Genomic DNA, 16,654 nt, shown 5'->3' on the forward strand with positions numbered 1-16,654 from the left:
AAAACAAAAAAGCCGCAAAAACACAAAATAAATAGCAAAAACAGACAGACCTCAGTGTGGCACTCAAATCGGAAGCGTAAAACTCAAAACAGAGCACATTCAGCTTCTGGAAAAAGTTTGCAAATCGGAATACTTACTTCCGGGTTTGGAGCGTTTGGGTCCCAAGTTGTTCAAGTACCAAGGCTTTTGAGAACCAAGGTACCACTGTACAATTTCTGGTAGAGAGCCTTACACACCAGAAAAAGACTGGAATGACCATTCCCTGCTAAGTTGCCCGAATTCCACTTGGTTATTTTGATGTAGGTTTGGAGCTTAATGTGTTGCAGATTCAGCTCTCCTTTGCACCAAGCCAAGCTAACTAAAGTGCTACTTTCCCCAAAGGATGCTGTGCCAAAGAGGTAGGCAATCTGGGGTCCTCCAGATGTTGCCCAGCCACGACAATTATTCCTGATCATTGGCCATGCTGGCTGCAGCTGATGGGGGCGGGAGCCCAAAAACATGATCTAGGGGACCACAGGTTCTGCATCCCTGCCCTAAAGCTCTACAGCAAAGAGAAGAAGTCACTTCACTAATTGATTGTTAGAATTGTTTAAGTTTGTGGTGTAGACGTGCCATAGGTTTACTTGGCACATTTGGGCCTATAGTTTTGTAGGGGTAATAAGAGCTTTGCTTTCCCTCCTGTCTATAATACACAGTGTTATTTTCAAACAAAACAAACCTTCCTATACAACCCGGTTCCCCTCTCCGAGCTACAATTGAGTGATTTAATAGTCAATCCACTTTCACAGGTAAACTCTGGGAATTGTGAACACAACAGTCTCCTAACAATTCTCAGCACCCTTAACAAACTACAGGTCCCATAATTCTCTGGGGGGAAACTGTGACTATTTAAAGTGGTATCATAGCGCTTAAATGTTAAGGTGTGAATATAGCCATAAGTGATATCTGCAACTGGATGGTGAAACTATGAAGTTTGCTTATTGTTTTTGTCGGGTTTTTCCAAGCACAGAGACAACTTGGTGTTTAATTCTGACGTCGAGTAATAGTTCAGGAAGTTGATTTTGCAATGCCTTGCTTACTGAGACCTACTTCCCCCAACACTGCAGTCTACATGACGAAATACATGTGAAAAATTTGTACAGTGAAAATGCAAGAACAGCGTGCATTTAACTCAAGAAGTCCCGACCGACTCACGTATTTGTTTATGTTTCCTGCAACAATTTTTCATAGGCATTCCTCCAGTGAGAATAAGCCTATCAGCAAAGGATGGGGAAGCAGCAGTCCTCTAAATACTAACAGACTCCAACACCCATCAACGGCAACCAGCAGGTCCAGTGATCAAGGATGATGGGAGCTGGAGTACAGGAACGTACAGAGGACTACAGCTTCCCCCATCCATGCTATAGGCTGCTTGGTTTAAAGAAAATGGGCTCCTGGTGGCCCTCCAATATTTGTCTTTTGCTAAGGTGGTATTAAGAAAAATCCTGGAAATGTTATATATTCTCAAGTCTACCCTCTTCTGGTGCTGTCTAATAAAACAAAGTCGGTGACAGATCAGAGATACCTTGACCTTGCTATTACGATTTAATGTAAGGTAAAGGTAAAGGTACCCCTGACCATTAGGTCCAGTCGTGGCCGACTCTGGGGTTGCAGTGCTCATCTCGCTTTATTGGCCGAGGGAGCCGGCGTACAGCTTCCGGGTCATGTGGCCAGCATGACTAAGCTGCTTCTGGCGAACCAGAGCAGCACACGGAAACGCCATTTACCTTTCCCCCACAGCGGTACCTATTTATCTACTTGCACTTTGACATGCATTCGAACTGCTAGGTTGGCAGGAGCAGGGACCAAGCAACGGGAGCTCACCCTGTTGCGGGGATTCAAATCACCAACCTTCTGATCTGCAAGTCCTAGGCTCTGTGGTTTAACCCACAGCGCCACCTGTGTCCCATGATTTAATGTACAATACACTAACTAATCTCTGCCTGGTTTTATTTTACAAGAGTAAAAAGCTGCTCACACTAGGGGAAAAATGAATGTTTGAATGTTGCTGTGCTGTGCTGGTAACCCTTGCGCTATAGAGTCATGGCAACTTTCATTAAACCTCTAGATAAAGGTACCCCTGACTATTAGGTCCAGTCGTGGCCGACTCTGGGGTTGCGGCTCTCACCTCGCTTTATTGGCCGACGGAGCCGGCGTACAGCTTCCGGGTCATGTGGCCAGCATGACTAAGCCGCTTCTGGCGAACCAGAGCAGCACACGGAAATGCCGTTTACCTTCTCACTGCAGCGGTACCTATTTATCTACTTGCACTTTGACGTGCTTTCGAACAGCTAGGTTGGCAGAAGCAGGGACTGAGCAACAGGAGCTCAGCATTTAGGACATTTTAGTTTAGGGAAAAGGCAAGTTAAGAGGCGACATAACCGAAATTTATAGAACGATGCATGGCATGGAGAAAATGGATAAAGAAGTTTTTTTTCTCCCTCTCTCATAGCACTAGAACTCAGAAGACAAAGAAACTCAACAGTTAGAAAATTCACAACATATAAAAGGAAGTTTTTCACACAGTGCATAGTTAAACTATGGAACTCGCTCCCCCAAGAGGCAGTGATGGCCATTGACGAATGACTTTAGAATAGCAGACAAATTCATTGAGAGGGCTGTCAAGGGCTAATAGACATGATGGCTATGCTCTTCCTCCACATTTGGAAGCAGAAATGCTTTGGAATTCCAGTTGCTAAAACCAGAAAAGTCAGAGCTTTTGTGCTCGGGTCCTGTTTGTAGGCTTCCCAAAGGCATCTGGGTGGCCAATGTGAGAACACGATGCTGACTAGACAGACCCTTGGCCTGATCCAGCTAGCCCTTATGTTCTTCTGATATAGACAAGTGGTGCAGTGAATTCCAAGCACCACCCATCTCTGCACACCTGAAATCATTAACACACAATGACTTATTGGTTCCGAGACAAAGTGACTAAATGGCTTTCTAAGACCAGAACTCCATTGCCTGGAAAGCCTTCTCTGTAATAGAGGGTTGGCCAACCTGGGGCCTTCCAGATGTTGTTAAGACTCCAACTCCCATCAGCCCCAGCCAGCATATTCAATGGTCAAGGATGCTGGGGGCTGGAGTCCAATGACATTTGAAGGCTACAGCAATAGCCGGACTCTGGCATACTTTGCCCATCCCAAAATTAATCAGGCTCCCACTTTGTGAGCTGAAAGCACATTTCCCTGAAGATTTAATGTATTAACACTTCCTAATACTGCTCCCAGTTTAAACTTGCAATATGTTTTACCTCTGCTGCTGCTGTTGGCTTTTTTATTTAGGTTTTCTGTTCTTATTACTTTTACACACAGTTCTTCAGTTGTACATGTAGTTTTTTATTGATTATATACTATATGCTTTACCAAGGGTGTTGTATGCTGCTCTGGATACTGTTGGTAGAAGAGCAAAATCTACAAAAATAAATTACTATTTTTAAAAATAAAGCCAACCTTTTCCAGCTTTGTGGGATATCACGCTTACACATCCCATAACCAGAGCCAGGCTTCCTGTAGGCATCTGAGAGCAAAAGCTCTGGCCCTCCCAAGCAGAAATCCCAAATGACACATGTCCCTGAGAAGCAGCCTGAAAGTCATTCCCTGGATGAATAATGTAAAGCTGGAAAGTGGCTCTCATATATTCATCAGAATTTTCCCAACAGTGATGTTGAGAGCTGCAGGCATACCCTCGATTCAGATTTGTGCCGAGTCTTTATCCCAAGGCTTTCTGTGTTCAATAAATAAAAACGTATGCCTGTACAGACAGAATCAGAGGCACCCAAATACAAACAACAAGGTCCCCTTTGTAAAACCGCCCAAAATGCTTTAGAAAGGCTCGTGTCACATACATCATTTCAACTACAGTCTTTCTTTCCTTGGCTCCTGGGCTCATGTAGCATAGAAGGCGACAAAGATCAAACCTGATGCCTGGCCAAAAAATTGCTCCTTCTACATGTGTTACTCCTTGCAGCTGACAAAAGTGCAGCAGCAACACAGGTGTGGAGGGTACACGCAATCCTGAAAATCCGGGCAGCTCTTCTTGTCGCTATTGTGTCTATTTTGTCTGCTATATCCGCATACTCTGCTATGCATGGTCCTGCAGAGGAGAAAGACAGATGCCGTTCCTCAGAAAAAATCCGAGGCTTTGCGTCTTTTAGGCAGCTGCAGCAGATTGTCCGTGATTGAGGTGGGGTCCTGAGTCCCTGGTGTTTGAGACGCTGTCCTGGAAGTTGGGGTGACAGTGGGCGTCTGCGGCCCACCTGCCGGGGTCTTGTAGCCAGGTGTGCTCAGGTGTGCAGGGGACGGAGTGTAGCTGGCTCGGAGGGCTTTGTCTGTGAATTTGCTGGCAGTCCTGTTTACTAAGCGTTGCATGGCTGGTGACATTGCTGGGTTTAGTCCTTTGGGAGTAAGACTAGAAGAAGAAAAAGTAAAACCAATAATAATTTTAGATAAGAGACGACTTGCATTGGTTGGTTGTGACTATGTAAGGCTCTATCTGCAATAAAAAGGCTCTATCTGCAATAAATATAAAGGCATCATGGCACTGCTTTAAACAGTCATGGCTTCCTCCAGAGGCTGCTGAGAGTTGTTAGGAGACCTCCTATTCACACAGAACTACAATTCACACAGTACCCAGAAAAGAGGCTTGTTTACCTCCCAGACATAGCCCTGGCTACCCAATAGGTACCTGAAGAACAGATGAAGCAGAGCATTCAATATCTACCACTAAGCTAAGACATCCAATTTCTTTGCTTCTGAAAATCAACATCCAAAATTCAGGTCAGCCATTCTGGCGCTCTAAAAATGCCAAGTCTTCCTGTCCCGTCCTGTCTCTCCCGTGTTTTTCTCTTGAATGCTGCAATTAGATTTTTGGAAAAGAGGTCCCTGATTTTAGCAAAGTCTCACCTGGCGAGGTTCTCCGTGACTCTTCTTAAAGCTTCCTGCTTTTTTGCTCGGTTCTTAGCAGCTGCCTCGTTGGCCATCTTAAGCCCTAGCCTCTCTCTGCGACCAGGCTCCAGGATCTGGGAAAAGACCAGGGGTTACCGGTGCTACACGAGAAACTCAACTTTCCAGCCATAGGTTCATTACTCACTTGTGCTTTTGCTATGAAAGCAATGTAGCCAGAGGTGGGGAACCGATGGATGTTATTGGATTCCACCTCCCATCTCTGCATTGAACATTTCCAGGGCAAACACAGAAGCTCTACACCTTCTGCTCCAAACTCTTCAACAGTGCTACTCAAACTAGGGCAGTGAGACCTCAGAGTCTAGGACTGGGGTAGGGGAACCTGTGGCTCTCTAGATGTTGCCTGACTACACCTCCCATCATCCTCAACTACTGAGATGTTGTTTAGGACTTATGGGAGTTGGAGTCCACCATCCAGAGGGTATCACGTCAGCTACCCCTGGGCTAGAGTAATGGATTGGTTCAGAGAGAGCCGGGTTATAATTCCAGGTAAGAGACAAAGCTCACTGGGTGATCTGAGGTTGGTCACCATCTCTCAGCCTGACCTACCTCCCGGGCAACTGGGCAAGTACGTGGTGGTGAGAGAACTTAATATGTCACCCTGAAGTGGAATCAGAAAGCTGCACACACAACCCTTCTCACTTAACTGCAAAAATACCTGAGAGTGTAAAACTGAAACACCCTCTATCTGAGCCACCTTCTTAGAGTTGCTTCGTTTTTGCAAAAAGGATACTGGTGGGCTTTTTACAGAAGACACATCAAGGGCAAAGATGAGACACTGATCTCTATACTTGGATGTGCTGGATGGATGTGCTGGATAGCTTTAATAATAACTGCCGTCCATCAATGCCCTCCCACTGCATGCAATTTTGACTGCTAGGAGACACACATTTCTTCTTCACCTTTTTGCCCATTTATCACAGCAAATGCAGGTGTGCTGCAAAGGCAGCAGCAGAGCTCTAAAGCCTTTGGGCCCAGATGACTGTGCAGTGGGTGATGGGGTTGAACCAGGGAAAAGAAACACCAGGCATCAAAATTCCCTTACCTTCACCATAGGAAGTGGGCAGCAGGAGAAGACACACGAGTTATTTCCCCGCTGCCATTGTCACTTTGTTCCCGCTGGCTACTGGTGCACACAAACAGCAAGTCAGCTCGGAGCTTTAATATGCCCGAAGCTAGAACAGATGTTTCTGATGCCCAAGTGGCAATTGCTGTACCTGGCATGCTATTTCAGCCGACTTCTCCCCCCCCAGCCGGAAGCCACAACCTCATTTCTGCAGCCAGGCTCCACCCAGTTTGCACAGCAGACAATGTTCTGAAAAACTCGCCCTTTAAATACCTTGAAGGCTGGTCCAGGGGTCCTGTCTACATACGGTGTGTCTGAGCCTTCTAACCTCAAAGGGGTGCTTTCAATCTCACCCCACGTCATAAGAGGGGAGTCGTTCACACCTATGAATAGAGTTTCACAAGTTAAGTCTAATGAGACAGACTGATGGCAGGCTCTTTGCTTAAATATTGCCAGTTATAACTTGAACTGCAGTTGTGGTGGCCTTCAATTAAATCCACAAGAACTACCTTGGGGGGGGGGGCAAAGCGTGGTTCCCCAATTGCTATGCAGCCTGACCCTAGCTAAGCTGGTCAGTAATAAAGTCTAAACCACAGAGCCTAGGGCTTGCCGATCAGAAGGTCGGCAGTTCGAATCCCAGCGGCAGGGTGAGCTTCCGTTGTTCGGTCCCAGCTCCTGCTAACCTAGCAGCTCGAAAGCACGTCAAAGTGCAAGTAGATAAATAGGTACTGCTGCAGTGGGAAGGTAAATGGCGTTTCCGTGCACTGCTCTGGTTCACCAGAAGCGGCTTAGTCATGCTGGCCACATGACCTGCTGTCTGCAGACAAACGCCAGCTCCCTCTGCCTATAGAACGAGATGAGCGTCGCAACCCCCGAGTCGTCCGCGACTGGACCTAACGGTCAGGGGTACCTTTACCTTTTAATAAAGAGTTAAAGGGACAGGCACCCTATCCTCTCCATACCTTAGCTGGCTGCCCACAAACACTCTCTCCACTGTGTGCTCAGTATTACTAGCCAATGCCAGGAATCACAATGTAATTATTTACTCCATGAGCCATCCCCTTGCTTCAACCTGTTAGAAACCTATGCTTCCTTCCCCATTTCCCTGCAGAATTAGCTCCTGTGGCTGAAACTGCCCTTTCCCAATGAACAAGGTTTAGTGGACTCGGGGGGCTAAGCATTCGGTCTGCTAATAAAATATCAGTTTTGCCTTGTCTAACTGCAAGCTAATTTATTTTTCTACAACACGATTCTCGGTATTCCCCGCCCGCCTTTTCTTACCGGGAGCTGGGGAGGGCGTGGCCACAAATCCATATCCGTTGACCTTTGGCGATTCCTGGGGAATGAGCTCCTTCCCATCAGGACCTACTTTACCCTGCTTGTACTAGATTTTGCAAAGGAAAAAAAGAAAAGTTTGGTAACAATCGCTTACACAGATTCAAAAAGCTTGCTTAACATTTTATGTATTTTTAAAAATTATTTCAAATATTTATACCACTTAATCCTGAACCATCTAGTATATGGGCTCTGACTCTTTAACTCCTCTAAGGCAGATCTTGCATCAAGCTTCCCCCTCCCCAACTTCAACAAAAAATCTGCTTTTTTGTCTTAAACTGATTCGTCATCATTTGATTATTTTATAATGTTTGGCCATATACTTCACTGGTCATATTTGCACCTGATGTTAAACCAAGATTTAGCACGATGCTCATAAGCAAGGAAGATCCACAACAATCCTTCGGATCACACACTCCCCCTCTGGATGGCTGGCAGAAGGACTTCAAAGGCTTTTACTCATAGGTTTTACTTAAACCTAGCTTTTTCTGTCATCCAGACAAGGAATTGTGGTTTAATGTTTCTGAGCCAGATTTGAGGTTCTTGTATTCATTTACAAGGCCCTTTAGCAACTTAGTCCAGGATATGTTAAGAACAGACTGATCCTTTTTATCCCTGTCTAATCACTAAAATCCTTGGGGGAGTCTCAGCTGGAGGTCCCCTGTGGCTGAACTGCTCGGCTCATAAGCCTTGCAACTCCCTCCAAACTGAATTAGACAGGTGCCCTCCTTGCTGAACTTAAGAGGCACGACAGAGGCTTTCTTATTCAGGCAGGCATTAAAAGGTAGTGTTTGCGTTTCGGTTTGGTTTTACGATTTTTATTGATTTACTCTCTGCATGGTTAATTTTTATGTACATCGCTGACAAAGGCCAACAACTGAGCAGTGCAGAAATGCACTAAATACAATAGTTGTAATCAAGTCACCTTCAACACCCACGTCTGAAGCTGGCTTGTTTTGCAACTGATCATGATCCCCTGTCTGGGTGTTATGGCAAGCCGTGATTAATAGGGGAGGAGTAAAAGCTTCCAAAGTCATCCTCCCAGCTGAACAAGGAGCAAAGGTGTTCGCATCCACGGCTTGCTGTGGTTCCCTCCTGTTCATTCACCACGGTTTTGTGCAAAATGCAAATGCAAACACTGACGGTCAATATAAACAGAGGAGAGCAAATAATAATAATAATAATAATAATAATAATAATAATAATAATAATAATATATTGTCGGCCAGAGGGTGTTAAAGAAGAACCGAATATTTTTCATGTATGCAACAACAGCAGCAAGGATACTTGTCGCTAAGCACTGGAAAACTCAAGATTTGCCCACACTGGAAAAATGGCAGATGCAACTGATAGACTATATGGAACTAGCAGAAATGACTGGCGGAATCCGAGACCTGGGAGAAGAGGCCGTGGAGGAGGACTGGAAAAAATTTAAGGATTATTTACAAAAGTATTGTAAATTGTTTGAATGTTAAGAAAGATGCAAGGTTAATAACAATATGGTTCCATTAAACTAGTTAAAGGGAATATGAAGATAAATGGAAAAATTGGATAAGATAAATTTCGGATAAATATGAAGTTAAAGTTTAAGTTTTCAAGGTTTGGGTAAAACTATCTGAAATTAGGGATATAATATTGGGAAACTTTAATATAAGAGTTGATACAAGGTAACAATTTGCTGGGTAAAGCTTGAGAAATTTGGAACGCAGAAACTAGAGATGTGAGGAAGTCCAAAGAAGTGAAGAAAATGTATTATTGTAAAAGTATATGTTATTTTGTTTGTTTTTTATAATCTATTGGAAAAATTCTTAATAAATATTAAAAAACTAATAATAATAATAATAATAATAATAATAATAATAATAATAATAATATAATTTATTATTTATACCCTGCCCATCTGGCTGGGATTCCCCAGCCACTCTGGGCGGCTTTCAGCCAAATATTAAAATACAGTAATGCAAAGTCTTCTGCAAGAGGCTCTCCCCACTGCAACTCACCAGCCTTCTCTTTCCTATTAAAAATTGCATTTAATCAATTGAAGGACTTTAAAGATGCTCTGCTTAAAGCTAGTAAGGGCAGAATTTTCCCTCAGCTGCATGTATGAGGGGTGGGTGGAATATAGAATTTTAAGTGTATCCACCTGTAAGTAGAGGAAACACACCAATTTCAAATAAAGAGGATGTATGGGAAAGTTAAATCAGCTCTCTAACCTGAGCATTGAGGGCTGCTGCCTGTTGGAGCTGGGATTTGCTCAAGGCTTGGCTGAACGGATCCTTCAGGAAACGGGTGTTCCTGTGGACGACTTCCCGTGGCTTTTTAAACACATTCTCCTCTTCGGGAACACCTGGAAAAGGCAGAACATTAGCATCAGACCGGAGGCCTGATATCAAAGCAGCAAACAAAAGTCTTGCCATTTGCAATTTTAAAAGAAAAATGTACTCCCGTAAGCTAAGAATGAAAACTCAAATAGAAGAATAGAGGATGAGTTTTCTCACAATTACACTTCCATCCTCATCTCTCAATGGTGCAGGGAATGAATCAGTATCCCCCCCCCTCTACCCCATAATATTAGAACTCAGAAGGAGCACCTCAAAGGCAGCAATGACCAATTAGGCCCAACAAAATTATTAATTCTGAAAAGGTACGTGTCAGAGCTGCCTCCAGGTCCCAGCTCACAGAGGACCAACGCTAGCCGGTAGTAATGTACAAAAGTCTTTATTGAGGTTCAGTTTCCATTTACAAGCCGCAGCGTGCAGCCCTACGTCTAGACGCTAGATCGGCGAAGCCCTGTCTGAGTCTCCACCCCCTGTACACCAGTTTAAGACTCTCGCTTTACTCCACCTTTTCCGTCGCTCCTTCCTCCTCTGGGTCCTTCTGCCCCCCTGTGTCTCCTCCTTCCTGGACTCTTCTGACGCTGATCCCCCTGACTCCTGTCCCTCCTTTCGGCGGGCTTTAGGACCTGGCTCCCTATCCGGGCTACCCACTGTGCCGCTCGCCTGTACATTTGAACTTGGCACGTGCGCCCAGCTTCCAACCTTCCTCTCGACCGTTTCCTCTCTCTCCGATGAAGGCGTGGCCAATCCTGACTCATCTCCTCCCGCTGGCGGTGAGCAGCCTGATCCCGATACCTGGGACTCCTCCCCCCTACTGCTCTCTGGTGGGGAAGCTGGCCCTGATTTCCAACTGCTGCTCTCTGAGTCCCCTCTGGTCCCTTCTTCCTGGGGTGTTCCCCTAGGCAACCCCCTTGCTCTGACCATGGGAGCCCCTTTCTGTGAGTCTTCCGATTCGCTGGAAAGACTCAGAGACCTCGGACCACTGTCATCGCTTACGTTCCCTTCGGATTCCTCCCCTTCGCTCTCCATTTCCTCCCTTTCCTGTGCCTCTGCTCCTGAGCCCCTGACAGTACGGAAAGATGAGAAGACACACTGGGAAGAAGATGCAGAGAATCCTGTCCGGCGTGTGTGTACACATACAAACACACACTTACAGCTATCGGTCCATTTGGCTGTCTCCATTTGCTGGAGACTCTTGAGACATCACTGAGCTCACCTGGTGGGTAATACATGAGGGAATTCTTAGCCTTGTACTCCCATGTCTCCACCCCAGCTTTCCCATTCGCCAGGGCCTGCTGCTCTTCTGCTGACGGAAGTGCCAGCTGCTCCTGGTGCCGCTGAAACAGATTTGGCAAAGATCTTCAGTGATGGGCACAAAGGGTAGTACATAAGATTGAAAAGGTGCAAATTAAGTGGGCCTGCAATTTACTTGGGGAGTATATAATTATTATCTTATAATAATTATAAGATATGCATGCCTTACTTTATTACTTTGTGTAATGCTTGGTGTCGAAACAGGGCTCAACCCCATTTTTTCCCCACTAGAAGTCAAGACTGTGTGTATGGCATACTGGTTCATCTACAGGCCCCAAGCACTTGACCACGACCAGATTGTTTGGCTAGAGTGAGTTTGCTGCATACCGTATTTTTCGCTCTATAGGATGCACTTTTTCCCCTCCAAAAATGAAGGGGAAATGTGTGTGCGTCCTATGGAGCGAATGCAGGCTCCTTGGCTTCAGCGATAGCAACGCAAAGCCTCCAAAGCGCAGAGGGAGTGCTCCCTCCACGCTCTGGAGGCTTCGCGTTGCTTTCGCTGAAGACTGGAGAGTGAGAGGGGTCGGTGCGCACCGACCCCTCTCCTTCTCCAGGCTTCAGGGATAGCTGCCTGAAGCCTTTGGAGCGCAGCAGGAACTTGCGCTGCACTCCGAAGGCTTCAGGTTCCTTTTGCTGAAGCTGGGAGAGCAAGACTCTCCTGGCTTCAGCAAAAGGAACCCGAAGCCTTTGGCGGGCAGCGCGAGTTTCCGCTGCGCTCCAAAAGCTTCAGGTGGCTATCAGCAATGCGCCTGTCATGCGAAGCCGGAGGAGGAACAGTTCTCAGAGAAGGAGAACTGCGCAGCGCCCCTTCAGCGAAGCTGGAGAAGGAACAGAAGGGACTCCTTCTGTTCCTCCTCCCGCTTTGCAGCGACGCACCTGTCATGTAAAGCCGGAGGAGGAACAGAAGGGTCTTCTTCTGTTCCTTCTCCAGCTTTTCTGAAGGCCGCATTCTTCCTCTCTGCGCAGAGAGAGAGAACTGTGCAGCACCCCTTGAGCGATGTGCCAGTCCTGGAAGCCAGAGGAGGAATAGAAGGGTCTCCTTCTGTTCCTTCTCCAGCTTTGCTGAAGGGGTGCTGCGCAGTTCTCCCCTTCAGCGACGCGCCTGTCCTGGCTTCTGCCTTAGCCCTGCGCAGCCTCTTCGGGCAGGGGGAGCCTTCATCCTACTGCCCTGAAGAGGCTTGGCGCAGTTATCCCAGAAGCCAGAACAGCCACATGGTATCCCAGAAGCCAGATCCCTCTTGCTGTTCTGGCTTCTGGGATTCAGAAAAAAAAATTCTTGTTTTCCTCCTCCCGAAACTACGTGCGCCCTATGGAGCGAAAAATATGGTATGCTTCAGGACCATAGGTGATCATTTCAGAAGAGAACGCAATCTAAAAGTCTTAAGGGAGGGCTGTGTTGGTGGTACTGTCTTACAAGGGAAGATCAGTCTCCTACATAGAGCTATTTAAATAATGGAGATACACAAAGCTCTTTCCCGCACCTGGGCAAATTCCTCTTCTGCATCATAGAGCCATGAATGCCTGGCTCTCTCCTTCTCTTCTGCCACGTCCATGATCTGCTCAAAGGAAGCGTTATCCTCGCTGGTGTGTTTTGCCAAGAAGCTGTCCAGGCTGGGCAGAGCATCTTTGCTCTCTCCTTCCTCCGTTTCACCTTTAGGAAAGTGGGGAGGAAGCAAACACAGGTAAGACTTTGAAGTCCTGTCTCAGTCCTTCAAAGGATGGATTTCCCCATGCCTTTAAACAAGGCACCAATGAGGATACCAGAAGCTACGACACAATACAACTAGAGATGACAGGGATTGAACCTGAGATCTTTTTGCGTGTAAACCATGTGCTCTTATATCACCAAACTGCAGCCCCCGCCCCCAATTTTCAATACTAGGGATACCAGGAGGAATTGTTTCACATCCTTCTCAGCCCTGAAACCAAACAGCAACATATAGAAATACCCAAACAAGCAAAATGAGAATTTCTTACCTTCCTCTGTAGTTTTCACTGGGAGCTTGGGTTTATTCAATGTGGAGGGGTCACCGGGATGAACCTCGGGTGTTTCAAACGTGGCTGGAGTAACATCTGTTCAAAAGCGTTTTTGAAAAATCAATGATTTAGGAATGTATTGTTCCGAGAGCCAGCATAGACAAGGCCCCGGTTCAAATATCCACTGAGACACAAAGTACAGTGTGTGTACTTGATTAACACAACCCCCATCTACCTAATTAGCTCACAGGATAAAAGGGGGATATCATATATAGAGAACCTTTGCCCCACCAGATGTTGCTGAACTACAAATCCCATCACCCTGGCCACACTTGCTGATGGGAGCTGTAGATCAGCAACACTTGTAGGGCCAAAGGTTCCATAAATGCTGCCTCTAACTCTTTCGAGAAACAGAAAAGACTGAAATGAAAAGAAAAAAAGAAAAAAAGAAAAGAAGAAAAGAAAAGGAAAGGAAAGGAAAGGAAAGGAAAGGAAAGGAAAGGAAAGGAAAGGAAGGAAGGAAGGAAGGAAGGAAGGAAGGAAGGAAGGAAGGAAGGAAGAAAAAGAAAAGCAAAAAAACCTTAAGAGTATTCTGGCCCCGTCAGCAGCATTATATGCAGGTTTCGGTGATGCATCTAAAATTGCTCTACTGAGTATTCTTTGCAAATCATAAAGACACCCCCAAATGACAAAGGAACATGTTCAAAACTCTATGATAAACATCAACACCAATAATCCAAGGATCCAAATAAATTCTTACATGGTGCAGGGGTGTCTTTGGAAGTTCTCCCCAAGGAAGAGCCAAATTTGATGGCTATCTGCCTCATTTTCTCCAAATCACCACTTTCTTCAGCATCTAGATAGTCCTTCTGAGCACGCAATTTCTCAACGTCAGGGAAAAAGTCCCTTTGGATGATTTTCTCCAGGCTCTGCAAAATGCCAAATTAACAATGTTTCAGGGTAGGAGGAAAATAAAAAATGAAAGGAACGTGTAGTACAATTTTGTGGTCTGCACGGCAAGATCCTCAGAAATTTAGCTTAAGTAAAGCGGGTTGCCTGCCCAGGCCTGTCAAACCTTCAACCCATGTGCCGTGACACCTTAGCAATGTATTCCATCTTACAATGTACCTGTGAAACCACCCCGAGACCTGCAGGTATAGGGCGTCATATAAATTCGATAAAATAAATAAATGCCTTGTTTTGCACCCCAAGAAACAAAGGTTTTGATCCAAAACTCAGCTGGCCTAAATTAATATAACCGCTGTCACCAGTGGAGATAGAAAACAGCCATCATGATGACCAGACTTACAACTTTATAAGGTCTGCCTGTTGGCATCACCCACATTTACTTATTTTTCTTCTAAAGAAATATGTGCAGGATATTGCTTCTCAAGCAAGCCAACACCTGAATGTCCAAATCCAATGTCTGTCAGTTGTTCTGCAATGCTGCCTTCCTTACCGCCCTTCTAGTGTATGCATTTATTTTATTTTATTGATTTTCAATACATTATACATACTGCCAAGGACCTGCCCAACCCACCTGTGTCCAAACTGCTTTCCCACGCCATTGTGTTGTTGCGAAAACAAAAAACCCACAGGGATCTTCAGTTAACGGGTGGGATATAAATACAGTAAACATAATAACAGCAACCCTTTGATGTAGACTTGGCAGGGGGGGAAATATAATGCAGAATGGAGAGAGAGAGAGAGAGAGAGAGAGAGAGAGAGAGAGAGAGAGAGAGAAAAGGCCTGCAGTTACGTGCCGGGCATCTCTCCAATGGTTAAAACCGCATACAGTGGTACCTCGGGTTAAGTACTTAATTCGTTCCGGAGGTCCGTTCTTAACCTGAAACTGTTCTTAACCTGAAGCACCACTTTAGCTAATGGGGCCTTCTGCTGCTGCCGCCGTCGCCGGAGCACGATTTCTGTTCTCATCCTGAAGCAAAGTTCTTAACCCGAGGTACTATTTCTGGGTTAGCGGAGTCTGTAACCTGAAGCGTATGCAACCTGAAGTGTATGTAACCCGAGGTACCACTGTATACTAATAAACACATTGGACGTTTAATAATAATAATTATAGTTATTTATTGAATTTATATACTGCCCTTCACCCAGGGGTCTCAGGGAAGATCACAGAATAAAATCAAGATATAAAACCACAAAATACATAATAAATATAAAAACAACCCAATAGTCCACCCTACTATAAACAAACAATAATACCCCGCACAGCACCACACTGTCTCTCCAAACACCCAAGACAAGGAAATGCCCTGCCAGACCCCTCCACTCCCACTGAACCCTCCACCCCGTCAGACCCCTGCTGTCACCGAACCCCCCCCACCCCACCAGACCCCCTCCCTCCCACCAGACACTCACCGCCAACCCCCTCCCACCGGACCCTTCACCCCGCCAGACACCCCTCCCCCCTCCCACTGGACCCCCACCCCACCAGACCCCCTCCCTCCCACCAGACACTCACCGCCAACCCCCTCCCACCGGACCCTTCACCCCGCCAGACCCCCCTCCCCACTCCCACTGGACCCCCACCCCACCAGACCCCCTCCCTCCCACCAGACACTCACCGCCAACCCCCTCCCACCGGACCCTTCACCCCGCCAGACACCCCTCCCCCCTCCCACTGGACCCCCACCCCACCAGACCCCCTCCCTCCCACCAGACACTCACCGCCAACCCCCTCCCACCGGACCCTTCACCCCGCCAGACACCCCTCCCCCCTCCCACTGGACCCCCACCCCACCAGACCCCCTCCCTCCCACCAGACACCCACCGCCAACCCCCCTCCCACCGGACCCTTCATCCCGCCAGACACCCCTCCCCACTCCCACTGGACCCCCCACCCCACCAGACACCCCCCACCCCCCCGCCAGACCCCCGCTGTCACCGAACCCCCCCACCCCACCAGACCCCCTCCCTCCCACCAGACACTCACCGCCAACCCCCCTCCCACCGGACCCTTCACCCCGCCAGACACCCCTCCCCCCTCCCACTGGAACCCCCACTCCACCAGACACACTCCCACTGCACCCCCCGCCAGACCTCCGCTGTCACCGAACCCCCCACCCCCCCAGATCCCCTCCCACCCACCGGACCCCCCACCCCGCCAGACCCCCGCTCCCATTCCCCTCGCTCGCCTGGATGTAGCTCTCCTCGTCCAGGACCCTCTTGCTGCTCTTGGGGGCCTCCTGGGCCGCCTCCTTCACCACAGCCACGGCGCCCGCCTCGGCCGGGACTGGCACCAGCGCTCTGGCCGAGGCGGCGGCGGCGGCGGCGGGGCCCGGGTCGCCCATCTCTCCCGCCAGGCCCCGAAAATCCCAGCAACGGCACTTCGGTCGCCTTAGCAACGCGCCCGGGGGTCCTTCGGCCGCACGCAGAGGTCCGGACGAGGGGACGTACCCTCGCTTCCGGCAACAGCGACACCGACGCCCGGAAGCGGCGCGGCTAGATCCCCCCCACGGAAAAGGTCGTGGGGAACCGCAAAGGCCTTCGGGATTTGTAGTCTCTGTGAGGGGAAAATTGCCTGGTCAGGAAACCACGCCTCGCTCCATCCGTCGCCATAGAGGTGTAAGCTGTAGATGTTGCCAAGCAGCTGCAGCTTCCGG

At 47.6% G+C, this 16,654-nt stretch overlaps 1 protein-coding gene across 1 annotated transcript; it reads right to left on the bottom strand.

Annotated features, from left to right (window-relative positions):
- Positions 1-3,353: 3,353 nt before the first annotated feature.
- On the bottom strand, positions 3,354-16,357 carry ESS2 (ess-2 splicing factor homolog). Its single transcript, XM_081893386.1, has 10 exons — positions 16,187-16,357; positions 13,792-13,960; positions 13,032-13,127; positions 12,536-12,705; positions 10,957-11,077; positions 9,618-9,751; positions 7,351-7,453; positions 6,343-6,452; positions 4,944-5,059; positions 3,354-4,449 (listed from the first exon to the last, which is right to left on the bottom strand). The coding sequence occupies exons 1-10, from the start codon at positions 16,340-16,342 to the stop codon at positions 4,164-4,166; spliced, it is 1,461 nt and encodes a 486-aa protein (XP_081749512.1). The 5' UTR covers positions 16,343-16,357; the 3' UTR covers positions 3,354-4,163.
- Between the last annotated feature and the right edge of the window lie 297 nt (positions 16,358-16,654).

This window comes from Podarcis melisellensis (genome assembly GCF_964234715.1).
Source record: "Podarcis melisellensis genome assembly, chromosome: 16".
In the NCBI taxonomy this organism is placed as follows: Eukaryota; Metazoa; Chordata; class Lepidosauria; order Squamata; family Lacertidae; genus Podarcis; species Podarcis melisellensis.

Bases quoted from the DNA above. Each gene is read 5' to 3' on its own strand.
- ESS2 (XM_081893386.1), bottom strand. From the start codon at position 16,342: ATGGGCGACCCGGGCCCCGCCGCCGCCGCCGCCGCCTCGGCCAGAGCG. The intron at 11,078-12,535 runs GTGCGGGAAAGA...AATCTGTTTCAG, and splicing joins CAGAAGAGGAATTTGCCCAG to CGGCACCAGGAGCAGCTGGC. The intron at 6,453-7,350 runs GTAAGAAAAGGC...CTCTATTCATAG, and splicing joins CACGCCCTCCCCAGCTCCCG to GTGTGAACGACTCCCCTCTT.